At 37.1% G+C, this 21011-nt stretch overlaps 1 protein-coding gene across 4 annotated transcripts in view; it reads left to right on the top strand.

Annotated features, from left to right (window-relative positions):
* Positions 1–21011, top strand: part of LOC111057411 (25S rRNA (cytosine-C(5))-methyltransferase nop2) — a 47432-nt gene that overhangs the window by 6931 nt on the left and 19490 nt on the right. For all 4 annotated transcript variants that reach the window (XM_039425626.1, XM_039425624.1, XM_039425625.1 and 1 more), the window contains exons 3-6: positions 9820–10046; positions 10544–10728; positions 13445–13618; positions 15880–16075. In XM_039425626.1, coding sequence (XP_039281560.1) covers positions 9820–10046; positions 10544–10728; positions 13445–13618; positions 15880–16075 — 782 coding nt within the window. The remainder of the gene's footprint in view (positions 1–9819; positions 10047–10543; positions 10729–13444; positions 13619–15879; positions 16076–21011) is intronic.

The following is a 21011-nucleotide window of genomic DNA, read 5'->3' as shown; positions in this document are numbered from 1 at the left end:
TTAAGGGTATGGGAATCACTCTCAATCGTCCGAAACGCTTTCAAATTAATAGTCAGTATGTCGACTATTATGAGAGGATGGGGAAAGGTTTACAAGGATTCTCCTAAGCTTCTCGCTGGTCTGAGGACCGCGACTGGGTCGATCTCCAATCTGTGACTGAGATCCTGCTCTACATAAGGTTTCCTACACCTCTCGCTGGTCTGAGGACCGCGACGGGAACGATCTCGAGTCTGGAACTGAGATCTCGCACTATACAGGGTAGGAAAAATTAAGAGGAAGGAAGAGAGAGGATGCCGCAGTCTGGGGACTTCGGCGAGGACGTTCTCAAGCTGTACCTGAGAGCAGGAAGTGTTGCAGTCTGTAACTTCAACAAGGACGTTCTCAAGCTGTACCTGAGAGCAGGAAGCGTCGCAGTCTGTAACTTCGACAAGGACGTTCTCAAGTTGTACCTGAGAGCAGGAAGCGTTGCAGTCTGTGACTTCAACAAGGACGTTCTCAAGCTGCACCTGAGAGCAGGAAGCGTCGCAGTCTGTGACTTCGACAAGGACGTTCTCAAGCTGCACCTGAGAGCAGGAAGCGTCGCAGTCTGTGACTTCGACAAGGACGTTCTCAAGCTGCACCTGAGAGCAGGAAGCGTCGCAGTCTGTGACTTCGACAAAGACGTTCTCAAGCTGTACCTGAGAGCAGGAAGGATTTTAGAATAGGGAAAGTGAAGAGAAAGTAAGAGGAAGGATGCCGCAGTCTGGGGACTTCGGCGAGGACGTTCTCAAGCTGTACCTGAGAGCCTGAAGGATTATAGAATAGGGAAAGTTAAGAGAGAGAAAGAGAAAGGATGCCGCAGTCTGGGGACTTCGGCGAGGACGTTCTCAAGCTGTACCTGAGAGCTAGAAGGATTATAGAATAGGGAAAGTTAAGAGAGAGAAAGAGAAAGGATGCCGCAGTCTGGGGACTTCGGCGAGGACGTTCTCAAGCTGTACCTGAGAGCTAGAAGGATTATAGAATAGGGAAAGTGAAGAGAGAGAAAGAGAAAGGTTGCCGCAGTCTAGAAACTTCGGCGAGGAAGTCCTCAAGCTGTACCTGAGAGCTAGAAGGGTTATAGAATAGGAAAAGTTAAGAGAGAGAAAGAGAAAGGATGTCGCAGTCTAGAAACTTCGACGAGGACGAGCTCAAGCTGCACCTGAGTTCTCTAGGAAAAGGATTGGGCTTTTCCTACTTGGAATTACAGCAAGTCAGAAACTGCTAAGTGAATTTAAAATACAGGGCCACTCTATAGTATGAAAATTAATAAGGAAAATACACCCCTAAAAACTGAGATTACCTTATTACAGAAGAGGAAATGCACACAAGTGACCAGTCCTAACATACAGTTACCTGAATCACTGCAGAATTAAATACGGAGAATAGCAAACAAATTCCCGCACTAAACTTAAACGTCGTGAAGCGACAGAGTCGAGACTTAAGAATTAAGCCCTCAAAAATAATTTGCTTAAGAGCCTAGCTAAATTTCCCCACTCAACTGTTTGTAGCCCAAACTTGAGATCCCTTACAGGTTTCAAAACCAAGAATAACTCGTTCACCCCCAGTGATACGAATTCGGGAAAAAATAGCTGACAAGAAAGAAAAACCCACAAGGGAATTCTAACTCCGAGTTGTTCGGAACTCGACCTACAATATTCTACGTTAACACAAGATAGAATAATAATTAGTGTCGGTAACGTCGTAAGGAGAGGAGATTCGCGACCCGATCTCACGCTCAACCACCGAACAACTGCTCTCTCCCAGGTCTCCTTGAAGCCACACCGGGTCGCTGAAAGTTAGGAGGCCGGGGGAAAAGGGGCTTGCTGACCAATGGGAGTCTGAAAAGACGATCACGCCACTAGCCTTGTATAGAATAGTTCAACTGCACTTAGCTCTGGTAAAATTGTTAAAATTAGAAGTTATTTATTTTTTTAGAGGTGTTAAATTCACTTTTACTATTAACTAAACATACGTGTTTATGAGTTCTTACCAGTAAAGTGTGTGAGCTGTAAGTATTCGCGTAATAATTCGTATCGTAATTCTTGAAACACTGTGCTAGGTTAACCCATTGTGATTTGATTGTTTGTTCTTGTCAATCATCATCTGCTGTGCTTTGTTTATCGGGACAAAACAACTGTTTACCGGTCCGCTTTTTGATTGACATATCAATTGACTAGCCGAATTACGGAACTGACAATAACAAGAATCTTATCTTGTTTGTTCTTTGATACTCTGACCTTTCATAGCCGACCGGCGTGAGCAACAGTAGCGTCCTCTTGTCTCCATGACAACGCACAGGCGCTCTTATCAGCTAGCCAACTCTCGCTGTCAATTGGTCTACTGAGAGGCGGGAATTTTTTGAATCCTACCTATTCCTTCCACAACAATATTCAGGAGCTTCCTTCATCCGCCTTGATAGCTCTCTCGGCAAATATCCTCTGTATTCCTTTCTGTATTATCCTACATGCCATACTCCTTACCCCTCCCATAAAAAAATGACGACACGCAGTAAACGCATGAACTTGATTCGAGGTGTTCAATCTGATCTTGATAATTTGAATGATGACTTATTCAATGAAACTGTAATAGACTTGGCAGTAAGAATTAGAGGAACTCTCTCAGTTTTGGCAGATAAATATTCCAGTGAGGCTATAATCGACTTGATCCCAGATTTAGTCGGAGTTCTAAGTAAGCTGGACGACTCTTTATCTGATATCACCCGATTGAATAACAACTTAGAGGTTATGTCGGAAGAAAATAAACAGTTATCAAGACAAGTGGAGGTTGAAAGATACAGGAGGATGGAATGTGTCGAGGATTCTTTAAGCAATGAAGAGAGAGCAGAAGCGGAATTGAATTCTCTCAAATCGCATATAGAGTGTCTGGAAGCCACCAAGGCAGATTTGATCAACGAGTTGAAAACTAAAAATGCGATAATAGAATTGATACAAACTGAGGATAATTTACCATTGCATAGTGAGAATATTGATTCAGACGTAGAACAATACACAGTTGAAGGTAAAGATTTTACTAAGCCTAGGATCACAGCTAAGCCTAGAAAAATGCTAAGGGATATAAAGTCGGTTGAGGATGAGAATAGATTTTCTGTTTTATCCTCGAATGAACCGTCTCCTTCGAAACCTCATAGACAGCAAGTGGTGGCGCAGGTTCACAGGCCAGCATCACAAATTGAATGTGATCGAATGAGCTTTCCTCCAAGTAATAAACCAAGGCGAGTTTATAAGTCTATGTCGGGGATGAAAAAGCGAAATAAAATAGTAATATTATCTGATAGTCAGGGCAGATACTTTTCCAGATATGTTCAAGCACTTACTGATAATTATGACTGCTTTGTGCACACACAGTCCAGCGCTAAACTAAAGCAGGTGATTGAGGGAGGAAAGTGTTTTATAAAAAATATGACTGAGGAAGACTACGTGATCATTTTGGCAGGAAGCAACGACATGCATGTGCATGAGCCCGGTCAGCTGACCATAATGCAAGGCCTAGACGCTCTGTTTTCTCTACCCAATCGGACAAATGTGATTCTACACACGATTCCATTTCGTTTTGACAACACTGCCCTCAACGATGACATACACTTTGCCAATTCACTTATCAGAAATATATTGGAAAAGTATAAGGGAAAACTAAATATCACCCTCAAAGACACAAGTCAATATTTGAAACGCAGGTGCTTTACACGACATGGTCTTCATTATAGCACAATGGGAAAAAAGATAATTTGCGAGGAAATTTTCAAAACTATTGGAAACTCAAGGATTTTATATGAAGCTGCTCAGAGTAGGAGTTTGGTCTGTTCGACAGAAATTGAATCTGTCCAGGACAGTCACAGTCTTGCGGTGCGTTCTGAGGCAGTTAATGATGATGACTCCATCGTGGAATTTCGGGGGTTCTCACCCACTTGCCAGGAGTTACAAGGTTTCTCATTTACTCCAAGGGATTCAACAACTGACAGCGGTGAACATCCTTTTGCAGTACTAAGTGAAGCTGGTAACGTGAGTGACTCTTCAATTGTGAACTTTACAACTGCTCAATCACATTACGATGGTATTTTTTTAGACAACTATCTATAACTGATCAACACGATCAAAACAATTTAGAGCTTAGAATGTGTTTACAGTCTAAAAGGTGTTCAGGGTGTGTTTGCATGTGTTTTGACAACTGTAATAAGAATTATTCATTTAAGCAGCATACTAAACAGAATACTAAATCTGTTCAAAATGTGACTCTTGTTGACACGTCAACGTTTTTATGTACTGATATAGGGGATACAACACCTAGCAGTAAAACAGTTACAGGGGCATTTATAAAAATAGGTTGGACTTTCTGTATTTTCTTTCTAAAACACACTTAGATTATAGATATATGTATATTAGAGAAAAAAGTTCCTATAGACTAATGATAAGAGAAGCAAAGAAAGTAGCAAACAGAAATATTATAGAAAATTCTGAAAATAAGTCAAAAATGTTGTGGAACATTGTAAATAAAAGTAAAACAAAAAGAGAGGAGTTACCGCAAATAAATATATCTCCTGATAATTTTAATAGCTTTTTTGTAAATACAGCTGAAGAAATTAAGAAAAAACTTGTTAAAAACTATAGAGTAACATCGGCTGAACTATTAGAAAAGAAAAATATTCCTGAAAATATTAAGAAGTTCCGATTCAAACCTGTAACAGAAAATTGTATCTTGGAAGTTGTAAAGCATATGTCTACAAAGAATAGTAAGGACCACTATGGACTGTCCAATGCTCTAATAAAGAATATTATCAATTGTATTCTAACCCCGTTCACATGCCTTGTAAATAAAGTCATTGCGGAAGGGAAATTTCCCACCTCACTCAAAATCACTAAAGTAATACCGGTTTTCAAGAAGGGTAAACATGAAGATATTACAAACTTCAGGCCCATTGCTATAGTTCCTATTTTTTCGAAAATAATAGAAATTCTGCTTGGAAAGCAATTTTGCAAATTTTTGGAGGAGAATGACTTGCTCTGTAAGACTCAGTTCGGTTTCCGAAAAGGCCTATCAACCACCCATGCTCTGATTAAATTGGTGGAGGAAATTCTGGACTGTTTTGAGGAGAAATGTTCTGCTGCTGTATCATTCTGCGACCTCAGTAGAGCTTTTGAATGTGTTTCACATGACATCCTGTTAGCAAAATTGAAGCACTTACAGATTGAAGGATTAGCACTGGATTTATTCTCCAGCTATTTGCAGGGCAGAACTCAATATGTATGTGTGGATGGTAAAAGCTCGGGTACTTTGTCTGTTAAGTGTGGAGTACCTCAGGGCTCGGTCCTGGGTCCTTTGCTCTTTCTTATTATGATTGATGATTTGAGCATCAATGTCCCATCGAAAATAGTCTTATATGCAGATGACACCACAGTTCTCAATAGGCATTCAGATGACACTCAGGCTGTGGCACTTTCTGAATCTAATTTGAAGGTAGTTCAAACGTGGTTGAATGCGAATGAGCTGCTTCTCAATGCAGATAAAACAACAACAATCACGTTTGGGCTTAAAAGTAGATCTGCTTCCAATAGCACAAATAATAAGGCTCAGAAATTTTTGGGAATCATTGTAGACCCTACTCTAACTTGGACCCATCACATTGCCAGTCTGAAAAATAAGTTGAGCAGCAGTGTATTTGCCCTCAAACGTCTTTGTGGTGAGCTGGACCAGGATGGCATTCGTCAGGCCTATTTTGGCATTTTTCAGTCGCATATCCAATATGGCCTAATAGTCTGGGGTTGTGCAGCACAAGCGCATGATATCTTTTTGTTGCAGAAAAAGGCTGTCAGAGTCATTGCCAAAGCTCCATTTCGTGAACATTGTAGAGAAATTTTTAAGGGATTGCGTATATCAACACTCTTTTCATTATACATATTACAATGTTTACTGTTCTTGAAAGCTAATCCCGATAAAATGGAGTTGAGAAGTGCTACACACACACATAATACTCGAACAAGTCAATCTTTGAATTTAGCAAGAAGCAGACTCCACAAGACAGATCAAAGCCCCACTAATGCCGCAATCAAAATTATGAATAGACTGCCCTTTGAAATAAGACAACTTAATTACAAAAGGTTTAGAAATGTGCTAGAAAAATTTCTCTTAGATAATCCCTTCTACTCCGTCAAAGAATATATGGAGAAAAAATTATATCCAAGGGATTTTGAAATGAATTAAAAATAATGTATATTTTTGAATGATGTGTATTGTTGTATATTATGAACTGTATGTAATGTATATTTGAATTTCAATCCAATGTACTACTGTGACTGTTTATTGTGGTGGTTTATTGCCCGTTTTTATTGTGCTGTATTGTATTGTCTTGACTGGCCTATATGTCAAATTGTGATGTACTATTGAGGCTAATAAAGATATTCTATTCTATTCTATTCTATTCTATTCTATTATTTGATACTAGAAACCTTTGATACTTGACTGGTAAAGACAATTTCTCTAGACCATGTAAACGGGCCTCGGGGTACCATACCTTAAATTCTGGGATGGCAATGGATCTCCGTATAAATTGAAGACTAAGACTGGGCGTACACCGTTAGTCAAGACAAGACTAGTCACGTTTAGTCACAATACTTTACATAGTTGCTTATTGAAGACATGCTGTGAAGACATGTCCAATTGCAATGACTAATCAGTGTGAGTTGTGTCATAAGCAACAATGTGAAGTATTGTGACTAAACTTGTCTGATCATGTCTCGTCTTGTCTTGACTAACTGGTGTACGCCTAGCATAATCCTCAAATTCTGCCACTTAGTACATGGGCCGTTCTTTTTACTCCTTTAGCTCCTTCACCATGTGTTTGAACTTCCAGGTCTCAGCATCTTTCGTATACTTGAGGAGCTGATGAAACATGTTCAATAAAAAATTAAAATCTGATGACTGGCCGATGTTACAAGAGTCGAATGAAAATAATGAATCTGGTAGCCGTCGCCAGGTCAGATTCTGGTCTCCACAGTGTAATTAGAGCTAATACCCCCGACTTGCTCGGACACTCGGCGACCCACTGGTTACCGAGACTGGTGACCGAATTCAATAACAGCTTAAAGGTCTAAGCAATGGTAAATTTGGCAAAATTACCTCAACATTGATAGTTGCAAAACGATGTTTTTCTCGCAAAATATGCTCCTTGCATCAACAGTATTGAATTGAATTGAATTTATTGCCAAAATTACAAATACATATTTGTACAATATTAATCACAAGAGTATACAATACAAATAGACATTGATTTTAACTTGAGTATAACAATATTATCAATGTAATATTTGGCACTGCCAACATAAGAAACCTTGTGTGTTGGCAGTGAGTTGCAGTTCACTTATAATTCTGCTTCAAGTACTTTATATACGATTCAAATTTTATAATGTTAAAGAAAGTATTACAGTAATTTACAAAAATCGCAAAAGCTTGGAAAAAAAAACAAAACTTAAGAATACTACATATTATATGATAAAGTGATATCCAATTAATTATTGTGACGTCTTGAGGCCATCATGACAGTTAATCTTTCAAAAAGAGAAAAAAATACAATAAAACTAATCTCCTGCAAGATACGTGGGACAATTACATACCTGGTTTAAGAACCTGAAACTGAAATACCATCGTTCACAGTTTCTAGTAACAATGCTTGTTGGGTACAATACTATACTTCATACAACTATTTTGAAGAATATATTCTGCTCAATCCAATATTCTATACTTTTAAGTAAATTACGTGAGATTTTTTTATCTATAAAATCGTTTGGAATCTTATTTATAATGTAGTTACAATAATATGTAAATTGGTGCCTGCATATGGTTAGCTTGATGAGTTCTGTGTTAAATCTATTGTTAGGACGTGTATTATGGGGTGAAATATGTGTAGCAAAATTCGATTTATTCTTATTGATATAGAGTATTATGTTTTTCATATAATTCTGTCTTATTGTCGGGACCTTAAATTCAAGAAAAATTTCCCTACTAGGATAGAGTCGTGGCTTTCCTAATGCAGCTCTTATAATATGTTTTTGTAGGATAAATAATTTTTTTAAATGTGTATCATATGCAGCTCCCCATACTTCATTAATGTATTGAAATAATGAGTGAGCATACTATTGTTGATAGATTTAGGCCTGGTAGCACAAAAACCGGTTAAATCATCATCATCATCCACGGCTCTACAATCCAAAACGGATCTTGGCCTCCTCCAGCAATCTCCTCCATTCTACTCTGTCCATGGCAGCTCGTCTCCAATTTCTTACACCAAGCCTCCTTGCATCTTCAGTGACTGAGTCCATCCATCTCAGTCTTGGTCGACCAGGGCGTCTTCTTCCTTCCATGTTGTAATTCATGATTCTTTTAGCCGGATATGAGTCATCAGCTCTTTCAAAATGGCCTGCGCACCTGAGTCTCCCTACTCTGATAATAGCCAATGCACTATTGGTGTGGCCGTACATATCATATAGATCCCTATTCTTTCTTCTACTATCATAAATCATAATCGTGATTCATTCCACGAGAACCAATCACGATTTAATTTCAACCGGCTTTTGTACAACCAGGCCTTAGGGTATGATCCCAACGAATGCATATTATATGTGCAAGTGCACGTCAGACCATGCATGAGCCGAAAAAAAAACAAAATCTGGAAAGTGCCATTGAAACACGTTGTGACTTGTATGCAGCTGCTCACACTGAAAGCAACCAGTTCCTACCGCTCTTTCCAGATTTTGTCTCTAATCTGCTTGGTCATGCATAATCCAGCTTGCACTTGCTTATGACCCCAATAGTTATTCTTAGCAGCTACGGTGTTCATTCGTATTACATTATTTATAATGATACCGAAGGATAATGAGGTAGCATTCAATGTGGTCACACCCTTATTCTTAGATTTCATATCCATATTCTTTATTCATTTATACAATAAGTACAATGGGCCCAATCTGTGTACATGGAATGTGGTAAATTGTCCGATTCACAATTTACCAGGTAAAAAGTTCCGCGTTCCATGGGAAGAGTTTTGACAGATTCTGTACCAGAAACCAGTTCCAGTTCCAAAATCCTGCCCCACAGTCGAAGCGTGGTAAATTATCCGACCTGGAACAGTTCCAACTATCTGAGCTCTCATCGGTCGATTATTGTAGTCTGCTTGCTTCTCTGCGCATGCGCTAAAAGTTTGTTTACCACAGCATAGCCATAGAATACACAACCAACAATATGATTTTTGATAACCATTCATTAAATTAATTTTTCTCTATAGAAAATTTGAGAGTAATGGAATAAAAGAAATGCACACTTTTCTAGACGGTAAGTTTGTAAAACAGCCTTTCTTCATTCTCGCAGCTAGTAAACGACACATTTTATTGTAAATCAACTTTATATGTGCGCGCCAAAAGCTTGACCAACCATTTTGAAATGGCGTTCCATGGGAACATTTTGCACTAGTCACGTGATGGAACAATCTACGATTAGAACTGGAACAATTTACTGTACACAGAATGTACACATTATCAAAATGATAGGGAGAGGAAAAATAAGGTAACCTTGTGCTATTCCTCTCCCAAATTTAGATAAAACATAGTCCGAAATAGGTTAAGTCTTGTTCTTCAATTCACAGAATTTTCAGTCCTCATATAAATTCATTCTATATTTATCTGAAATCAATAACATAAATTGCAGAAGTCAATAATAAAGGTATTCTGCAAAATATGATGTTTTCATGAACTGTATTCTTGTTAGAGTTATCTATAAAGTATCGTTTTGTTTCAGGTAAATTATTGCAAAATGGCAACTTGTCTCCCGATGAGAAAGAAACAACCCCTAAACGTCAGCAACTGTTTGAGGACAGTGATGAAGATGAATTCTCTCAAGATGAGGCAAGCGGTTCATTGCAAGGCGAGGAATCGTTTGATGAGGAAGATGATGAGGTTGATGATGATGATGATGATGAAGGAGAAGAAGATGTTGATGATTATGAAGATGATGATCAGTGCAAGGTAATAAACCAGGGCAAGGTTCAATTTAAATTTCAATTTATTTCCTAAAAAAACATAATAGGTACACAAATATGAAATACTATATACAATATATTTTGGAATCCCCCCTACTAGACTCAAGTTAGAAGTAAATAATAGAGAATACACTTATAATGTAGATCTATTATTAATATTTTGATTATAATAGAAAGTTTATTTTTAGCCTTTGCACAGCCTTAAACAAGAGTCCTTGAAACTGCCTCTTGCTCCAAGTTTATTAATGGTGTCCATTAATGACCTCAGTTTCTCCAGTTGGAAGATGACCAACAAAAGGTCAAAACGTCATTACTGTTAAAAATTAAGGGTTTCCACTTGAAAAGTGTTTCTAATTGAAAGTTTAAAATTTCTAATTAAATTGGAATTCAATTATTTTTCTCTCCCCATAATTTTTTATGATATACTTATTTTATGAATCAATAAAGAATTGGAGAAATTAATGTAGAATGTTTTTACGTCAGGTTGGGACGTTAGATGACCTGGCTGTCAATGGAGACGAGTCGGATGCTGAGGAAGAGGAAGAGGGAGATGATGAGATGGAGAGCTACGATGAGGAAGACGAGGATGACGATAGTGAAGACGAAGAGGATGAACTGCCAGTGGAAAGACAAGCAAAACGGCTGAAGAAGGAACAGGAATTAGAAGCGTAAGTTCTGTAAAAATGGGTGTCATTCATATGTGCGATATCTTAAATGTATTCTTTTAATATGAGTATTCTTTTATTGATTCAATGATAAAGAATTATTATCTAGAATAATGTATGAGAATCAGATGTTCGGGAGGATCTCAGATGTGCCAAATCTCAGTTTGTCTGGTTCCCGTTGCTTTGTAGATACCGTATCATGTGTGTATGATACCGTATCATATTCTGGATTGATACTGTATCCTGAGCAAAACATTTTAAATAACATATTGCAATTTTTTGCTGAGTGATGCCCACATGAGCTGTAGGCTTGTGCTTAAGTAGTGAGGCGGGTAATAGAAGATGAATGGACCTACAGTTTTAGGTGGGTTCCGAACCACCGGAAATAGATTTTACAACTAATGAATCATGTTCAGAGGAGTTGGCACGAGCGGTCATCCTTCCAAAGGGCAGGCGCATGATTCTTAACTTATCTAAGCGATAGCATAGAGAATCGATAGCGTAAGTAGATATCCCATGGTATAGGGCGTTTATGTCGCAACTTTTACTGTTATCCAAAGCCAATAGTTCACGTAGTTCTTTCCCATGCAGCTGTGTGACGCTGGTAGTCTCTCAAATTGTGCCGTTCCTACACTCTCACCCCAACAAAACAGTAAAAATTGACAATCGACAGTAATCGGCTTGAGATAACAGTAAAAGTTGCAACATAAATTCCCTATACCATGGGATATCTACTTACGCTATTGTTTCTCTTTGGCGATAGCTTATCAGCGCGACCACTGAGTCAAACCGCTCCCCATCTAAAAGCCAAGCCCATAGAGAAAAGATAGAATTTTATATCCCGTGGTATAGGGCGTTTATGATCCAAATTTCACTGTCAAGTCAAGCCGATAGTCATAGTAGTTATTATTGGTGAAACTATGTGACGCTAGCCGCTCTTACACTCTCACCTGGCCAAAACATTAATAATAGACAGTAATCGGCTTGAAATTTGGAACGTAAACGACCTAGGCTATACCATGGCTTATCTTCTTATGCAATATTTTCTCTATGCCAAAACCTATCCACCCTAACCTTTTGTTCTACCATTAAACCCTAATAGAGCGTAATTAAGCATTCTAATTTGCACGATGTAGCTGATGTATCAGCCTGCAATGTAAACACGATGCTGTGACAATGTACAAACTGAACGGCACAACGTCCCACTGGTTTCAATTTGTCTCGAATAGGCAATTGCAGATCTGAAATCTCACACAACTTTCCTTGCCGTTATGAAAATTGATCACCTGACGCTAGTGTTCACGCGCATCTCAAGTCTACTTATAAACAAAGATCTGAGCCAGCTGGTGACAGGAAAGTAACGCTGGAGACATACGAGGTCTGCTATCTCTTCATAGTGAATGATAGAATCAACAGTTGCCAACAGTTTGCAATTGAATAACCACATTTTCTCGAATTTTGAGCTTATTTTCAATTTTAGGTGAAAATGTTATTAAACATTAATTGTAGAGATTCTCATGCACAATCTTTTCCACTCGAAATTTATGTTCAAATTGTATCTGAAGCCTGATAATTGGGAATCTAAAATCAAACTTTGCAAAGATGGGGCGGAGCTCCTGAAATTTTTACAGATATGGGACTTGTGGCAGTTGATACAGCTATTCTAGGTATAAATTTAATCAAAATCGTTGGAGCCGTTTTCGAGAAAATCGTGAAAAACTGTGTTTTTGACAACATTTTCGCCGTTTTAGCCGCCATCTTGTATTGCATTAGATCAAAATTGTTTTTGTCGAATCCTTATATTGTAAGGACCTTAATTTCCAAATTTCAAGTCATTCCGTTAATTGGGAGATGAGATATCGTGTACATAGACGCACATTCACTCATACACACACACACACACGCACACACACACACACACACACACACACACACGCACACACACGCACACACACACACACACACACACACACACACACACACACACACACACACACACACACACACACACACACACACACACACACACACACACACACACACACACACACACACACATACAGACCAATACCCAAAAACCGCTTTTTTGGACTCAGGGGACCTTGAAACGTATAGAAATTCCAAAATTTGGGTACCTGAATTTTTTTCGGAAAGCAATACTTTCCTTACCTATGGTAATAGGGCAAGAAAAGTAAAAAATATTTTCATTCAAAAGCCAAAACCTGACCTACCCTTTCAACTTAAATACCTAATTAAGTAAAGCCTAATTGAACACTCCAATTCGCAACGATGTAGCTGACTAGACACCCTGTGTATCAGCCTGCAATGTGAACACAATGCTGTGAGAATGTACAAACAGTACGGCACAACGTCCTACTTGTTTCAGTTTGCCTGGAATAGGCACTCGCAGTCTGGAATCTTGTTGATCTGAGGCACTCCCCCTAAAACAGTTTTGAATAAAATGAAAAAAAATTATGTTAAAAACTAATTTTCACTATGAAAAAAAATGATAATGTTAAAAACTAATTTTCACTTTTTTATCATTTCTATGAGATCAACAATTTTTAAACAACTAGAATATAATTCTGTTCGAAGAATTATAACGATGAAAAAACTTATTTTCACCATTTTTATCATGAGGATCTCTATGATATCTTCTAATGTAATGAGTTCAAAAAATTGTCGAATTTTAACGTTTAATTATTTTTATTTTTTGCAGAAAATTAGCGAAGGAGGAGGAACAAATGCAGATAAACGTGGTCAGCAAAGACGTGTTTGTTTTTCCATCTGAAACCGAGATTGAACAGCCAACAGCAATAGCCGACGTCGAACAGCGAATCAGAGATGTGCTCATGGTACTCATGAATTTCAAACAGTACCGTGATCCCGAAAAGTAAGTCTTCTGATATAAAATTAGTTAATGAATACGGTATATTTTCTAATGTATTGTTAAGATTGGTGCGTCCGCTAGTGAGGTCCACGATATAATGGCAGTATTTGATTAGAATCGACAAATCGTGCCGTACATCTTGCTTTGAATTCGTCCTGGAATATTTGATTTGTTGTTATGTAAAGTATTACTATAACCATACATCTTGTTTTGGAATCGTTTTGTAGTATTTGATTTGTTGTTATATATAAAGTACTAGCTTACCCGGCGAACTTTGTGCCGCCAAAAAGTCAATGGTATCTCATGTCACACTTGATTTTATTTGGTGAATCATGAAATTTATCTGACAATCAATATTTTTATTTACATTTCAATACGGACTTCCTGTGTGCTTAAAACTACAGTTAATACCAATAAACAATTGTATCACAGAGTGACATGTTATTACAGCTGGTAAGTTTAGATGCTAAATCATATTATCGCAACATGATCTTGAATCATGATGATCTTCCCGTTCTACGTTAGTCGCTCGGCCGACAATTTCAAAAACATAGGTCTGTAAAATGGATTACTATATAATTATTATTATTAGCCCCCCTATTAAAATTTCTGGTCAGAAACCATCCCCAATATTCACACAACATATTCATGCCGTTCTGTCAAGTAGTTTTCGAGTCTATAGGGAACAAACAAACTAACACACAAACAGACATTCATTTTATATATATATATATATAGATTACTATAACCATACATCTTGTTTTGGAATCGTCCTGGAATATTCGATTTGTTATTCGATATACAGTATTACTATCGGGTGTTTCAAAAAGAATGACCCAATTTTAAACAGTTAAATTTAAATTAAAAAATGATGCACACAAACTAATTTTACATCAAATTACTCACAGAAATATCAAGTTTATGATAAGTGTTCTATGTGCTCCCCTTTTGAGGCTCGGACTACATCTAGACGGAAGCCAAATTCATCCCAAATTGTTCGCAAGATGTCTTCTCTGACTGTAGCTACTGCATCAGTTATCCTGGTTTTTAGCTCCTCAATATCAAGTGCTAAAGGAGGAGCATAAACACGATCTCTAACGTAACCCCACAGGAATACTGGCTCAAGGATTTACGCCATTTCCTCAACCTCACCGTTGGATATGGAGTACAGGAACGCAAGACTTGGCTATGCGCTCCTGGCCTCCACTGTCCCCTGACATAACACCGTGTGGTTTTTTTCTGTGGGGATACGTTGAAGATCGTGTTTATGTTCCTCCCTTAGCACTTGATATTGAGGAGCTAAAAACCAGGATAACTGATGCAGCAGCTACAGTCCGAGAAGACATCTTGCGAACAGTCTGGGATGAATTTGTCTACCGTCTAGATGTCGTCCGAGCCTCAAAAGGAGAGCACATAGGACACTTATGATACATCATCATAAACTTGATACTTCTGTGGGTAATTTGATGTAAAATGGAATTGTGTGCACCATTTTTAAAAATAAAAATAACTGTTTAAAATTTGGTCATTCTTTTTCAAACGCTCTGCACCATATATCTTGCTTTTTCAATTCAGTCTTGAATAAAAGACATACAATGTATATTGTACATGAATGCGCGTCATCTCATTAAAAAATACTTCTAATTCTTAAACCTAAAACTAGGAAGATAGAAAGAAACACAACAAAAAAGAGACAATACAATAACAAACAAGGTAGGTAATGTATCCCTAATTCTCCCGGTAAAATTCTTCAAAACTATAAGTTTCAAACTCTATTAGTTACTTTTTTAACTCGATTTTGAATCTTGCCCTATCCGTTTCGCTTCTGATGCTACTCGGGAGGTACCTCATGAATTTCATTCCCATATATGTTGGACTTCGTTTAAATTTTTCTCTCCTATGTTCATTATAATGAAATCATTTCTATATCTTGTGTAATCGTGAACATTTGATTTCCTATTGAATGAGTGCTCGCTATTTTTTACATGTAAAATTGTTCTGTAGATGTAAAGGCCATAAACAGTTATAAATCCTAGCTTCTTAAAAAGTGACCTACATGATTGTTGATTATTATTAATATTTAAAATTATTCTTACCGATTCTTTTTGTAGTTTTAGTATTTTGTTTAAATTAGCTAAACTTAGCTAAAATTAACTTTGGAATCGTTCTGTAATATTTGATTTGTTGTTATAAACCGTACTTATAGCCTATAACCAAACATTTTGCTTTGAAACTGTTTTTGTAATATTGTTGATTTATTGTAGACCGCGCAAAGAATACATTTCTCTGCTGAAGAAAGACCTGTGCACCTACTTCAGCTACAACGAGTTCCTGGTAGAGCAGTTTGTGCATCTGTTTCCCCTCACCGAGCTGATGGACTTCCTGGAGGCCAGCGAGACCCAGCGACCCCTTACCATCAGGACCAACACTCTCAAGACCAGGAAACGCGATCTGGCTCAGGTAAATAATTTACCTAATTCATTATAGAAAAAACACTGTCTCTATGTATAAAAGTTTAAAAAGGGTACTAGTTAGCCTATTATAGTAATTGAACACAATTCAAGTAGCCTTATCACAATACTCTATTACCTAAAACAGTTCGATAATATCATCGTTGTTATTTATGTATCTCCTACAAAAAGGACAACATATATAAAAATCTGGTGTGGCGCACTCACACAACTTTCCTTGCCGTTATGAAAATTGATCACTTGACGCTAGTGTTCACGCGCATCCCAAATAATTGAGGCATATTCCAATCTACTCCTTACCAACGACTTGTACAGATATATTATACAGGGTGGGGCAGAGCCGATTGACGAGTTAGGAAGGGTTATAAGTAATGAACCGTTCAACTTGAAAAAAAATTCTTCAATGGATTCAACTCAGTTTGGAATATGGTTTTATTGTTAATTTTTTGAAAATTATATCAGTTAAATGGCGGCCATAAGCAGCAATATGCTATTGTTGCGTATTTATGAAGATTTGATACGCATTTTGGCACACTGATATTGGTAAGGCCTGGATCTCTTCTCTGATTTACTCCTTTAGTTCTTCCAAGGTGTGTGGGCGATCTTTGAAAACTTTATTTTTCAGGTAACCCCATAGAAAAAGATCGCATATGCTTAAATCGGGTGAGCGTGCCGGCCACCTCAAGTCCACCTTTAGTGAGATAAGCCGCCCTGGGAACATTTGTCTCAACACATTCATTGAAATGCGCCCTGTGTGGGCTGTGATTCATCCTGCCAAAACCATATCCCTCCCAAGTAATGTTCCTCAGCAACTTCTTCCAATTTGGGGCGCAGAAACGTTAATAGCATTGTCACATAACGCTGGGAGGTGACATTGACGGTGATGTTGCCATTCTCAAAGAACTATGGCCAGCACGCTCACCCGATTTAAGCATATGCGATTTATTTCTATAAGATTAACTTAAGAATAAAATTTCCAAAGATCGCCCACACACCTTGGAAGAACTTAAGGAGCGAATCAGAGAAGAGATCCAGGCCTTACCAATCGTGCCAAAATGTGTTCTAAAACTTCAAAAATACGCTACATCAGTGTATTGCTGCTTATGACCGCCATCTAACTGATATAATTTTCAAAAAATTAACAATAAAACTATATTCCAAACTGAGTTGAATCCATTGAAGAATTTTTTTCCAAGTTGAACGGTCCATTACTTATAAACCTTCCAAACTCGTCAATCGGCTCTGCCCCACCCTGTAGTATCTAAATTACTGAAGTGTTTGCAAGTTCTAATAACAAAGCCCAACAGTCGATTAGAAACATTTAAAATGTGTTCAATATGAGAGATGAATCTGAAATCATTTTGAAAATAGACTCCTAAATCCTTACACGATATTCTGATTGGAAGAGCAGAACCATTCATCATGTAAGAGAAATTAAAAGGAAGATTCTGTCTTGAAAATGTCATTATGTGTGATTTATTAACATTAATTTTTAAACCATTCACAGAGCTCCATGTTGTAATCTCATTAATATCCTCTTGTAATGTATCACAATCATTTACACCGGTAATAGTTCTATATATCTTAACATCATCGGCAAATAAAAGACATTTAGAGTTTTTTAATACATCAGGTAGATCATTGATCATGATGAGGAATAAAAGAGGACCCAATGATGTACCTTGAGGGACACCAGATACGTTTGCATATAGATCAGAATCACAACCATCATATGACACAAATTGTTTCCTGTCCTTCAGATAAGATGCTATAAATCCTACAGTAGAATTCGAGAAATTATAGGCCAGTAGTTTGTGTAGTAGAGCATCATGATTTACAAGGTCAAAAGCCTTTCGGAAATCAATGTATACAACATCAACCCTCCCAGAAGACTCCAGACCATGCAAAACATCACATGAAAATTCAATTAAGTTTGTAGTAGTCGACTTACCAGGTAAAAAGCCGTGTTGCTGTTTATTGAAACTGTTTAACATGTGCTTGTAAATAGAATCGAAAATGATACTTTCAAAAATCTTTGAAAAAACATTTGTCAAGCTTATTGGTCTAAAATTAGCAATGTCTTGTATGTTGCCAGACTTAAATATTGGTGAGACCCTAGCAAGCTTCCATTCATTCGGGAAAACACCAAGTTTTAGAGATAAATTAAAAATGAAGCAAAGATTAACGGACAAAAGATCGCAGCATCCCTTCACCAGGAAAGGCGGAATACCATCAGGACCACACGATGCCCTAGGCTTAAGTAACTTGATAGCTTTCTCAACATTTTCGATGGAAACAGTCCTCAAATTTAAAATATTCTGATCAGACACAACCGGTGAGTTTATGGCAGAAGGAACCATCGAACCATCGTATACTGAGGCAAAGTGATTGGCGAAACCATTCGCAATATCCACCCCACTCTCGAATACTGATGAATTCAGAAACATACTTTTCTTCTTCCGTGCTGCAGCAATACGTTTGTTATTCACATAAGACCAGAAACTACGTATGTTACCTCTCACTGAGGACTGAACAGTAATTAGGTACCTTTTATTGGCTTCACGTATTTTGGCTTTCAATGAACGCCTAATCAATATAAATCTATGATTATGAAAATCAGAATGTCTCCGCTTCCTTGCCAATCTGTTCTTAAGTTTAATTTCACTAATTATTTCCCCTGTGAACCATAAGGGATAACCTTGCCTTTTTACAGGATTCCTTCTAGGTACGCAACAATCAATGACAGAGAATAAAGTATTATAGAAATGATTTACAGCCTCATCAACATCTGTCATACAATAGAGAGAGGACCAATCGATATCATTCAAAATAATGTACAAGTTTAAATAGTCAGCTCTCTTATAGTTATAAATAAGGTTATTAGAAAAATAATTGGAATTACGGTTTAAATTGAAATACGGTATGATAAATGTTAGTTCAAGAGCAGGATGATGAGCATCCTCAAAAACCAAAGGTGATGCATCCCGCTGGACATTCAAATCAATGTTGCTAAGTACCAGATCCAAAGTACGGTTGTTTACATTGAGAATATTATTCTTGAGCTCTAAGTTAAACAATGTTGAAAAATTATTTAGTCTACGTGCACGTAAGGAACCAGTAAATAAGTTGTAATCAGCCGAGTTAATCTCAGGAAGATTAAAATCTCCAACCATAATAATATTACCATCAATTAACCCATTGAGACTCTCAACATGATTATAGAAATTTTCAAAAATACACATATTCGAAGCAGGCGGAATATAAACAACAATCAAAAATACATTACAATAACCGAAATTTAGCTTGACACACAAAGACTGGAAACCCTCACCACGTGAAGAAGCTACCAATTCAGAGCTATAGCAATCTTTCACAGCCACAAGAACACCCCATCCTCTTCTTCCGTCATTTGTTAAGTCATTACGATATATAGATGTATACCTATTATCAAATAGCTCTTGGTCGGATATATGAGAGTGAAGCCAAGTTTCAGATAAAGCTATGGCATCAAAATTTGAATTCAAAAGATTTTCCGAAAATTCATGCGTTTTAGTTCTTAATCCATTAACATTTTGATAGTAAAAGCTCAATTCGGACATTTTACCAGAAACAAAAGCTACAAATAGGATAATAGTTGATATTTTATAAATTATAGTAGAGAAAATAAATTTAAATACTTATTATGTCTAAATATATACAACAAATTAAATGTTTGTAAGCTCAATTCAATATATAGGCCGACAATATATATAGTTGAGTCTCCACAGTCATTTAATAATAACCTGCTTTAATTAATCAGAGTGGTGAAAGTAGATAACGATAACAAATTGATAATCCAGATAAGAAATGAAGAGTGAAACAGGGAACTATGTTACTCACTAGAAAGAGATAAACAAAAACGACAGCACTGATTGTATTTGTAAATGAAATGAAACAATAAAACGGTAGTATCATTTCTGCCCATTTTCCATCCATTGAGCAAACTACACTCACGAGAAAATAGAAACACACTTTGAATCCGACTCTCCCACCACATTGATAGAGAATTTACAAATTTATTAAATCAAAATTACTGCATGTAGATTGTCAAAAAAAGAAAAAAAAATCATTGCTGAAACGAAATAATAATAATTAGAAATTCAGTGATAGCAGAGCAATTAGTTGATTTTAAATCAATTGACTACCTAGAACTATAATTTTCAATGAATTACTCTTCTCCATATTCTACCTAATTATTAGGTAGAAATAATTTTAAAAAAAAATAATTTTTAGCCTATCAAATATGATAAAGAATTCTACTCAAAAACTTCAATAACAAAAATAGTTGTATCACCACACATAATTTATTGTGGGCTACGGAATTCAATGTTAACATACTTTATAACCGTATTACATACTATATTATATATATTATCATTTTCAGCAATGCTAATCATTTAATCATATAAATAGCAATGCTAATCATTTAATCATATAAATATTGATTAAACCTCTCCGGTGGGGCCGTTTTCATCCAGAGAGATTCATACACATTAAGAAATTACAGGATATTCAGCTATCAAGCAGGAGAGTGGAGAAAATAAACAAAAGAAGATTCAATAAAAAGAAGAAAAAAATCACTTTCATACGCGTGAATTATAGCCAATACACACTCATTGCAATAATTGATTCTCATGCACAACACTATGACGGCCGTTTGAGAACTGAGATACCACCCTCCCGTTCAGCCTCCAAAACACAACACCATCACGACTCCACACATTTCTAAAACCAAATCTTCCACACATTTCTCTAAACAAGACACGTCGCTTCATAGTGAGATCCTCATACACGGATAAGCCGGAACCCTTCAATTGGCGCCTGTTTGAAATAACTAAATTCCTCTTCTGATAACTTACAAACTTTATGAGTATCTGTCTGTGGCG

The sequence above is a fragment of the Nilaparvata lugens genome, chromosome 4 (genome assembly GCF_014356525.2).
Source record: "Nilaparvata lugens isolate BPH chromosome 4, ASM1435652v1, whole genome shotgun sequence".
Taxonomy (NCBI): domain Eukaryota; kingdom Metazoa; phylum Arthropoda; class Insecta; order Hemiptera; family Delphacidae; genus Nilaparvata; species Nilaparvata lugens.
This window is presented reverse-complemented; position numbering and strand designations above follow the sequence as displayed.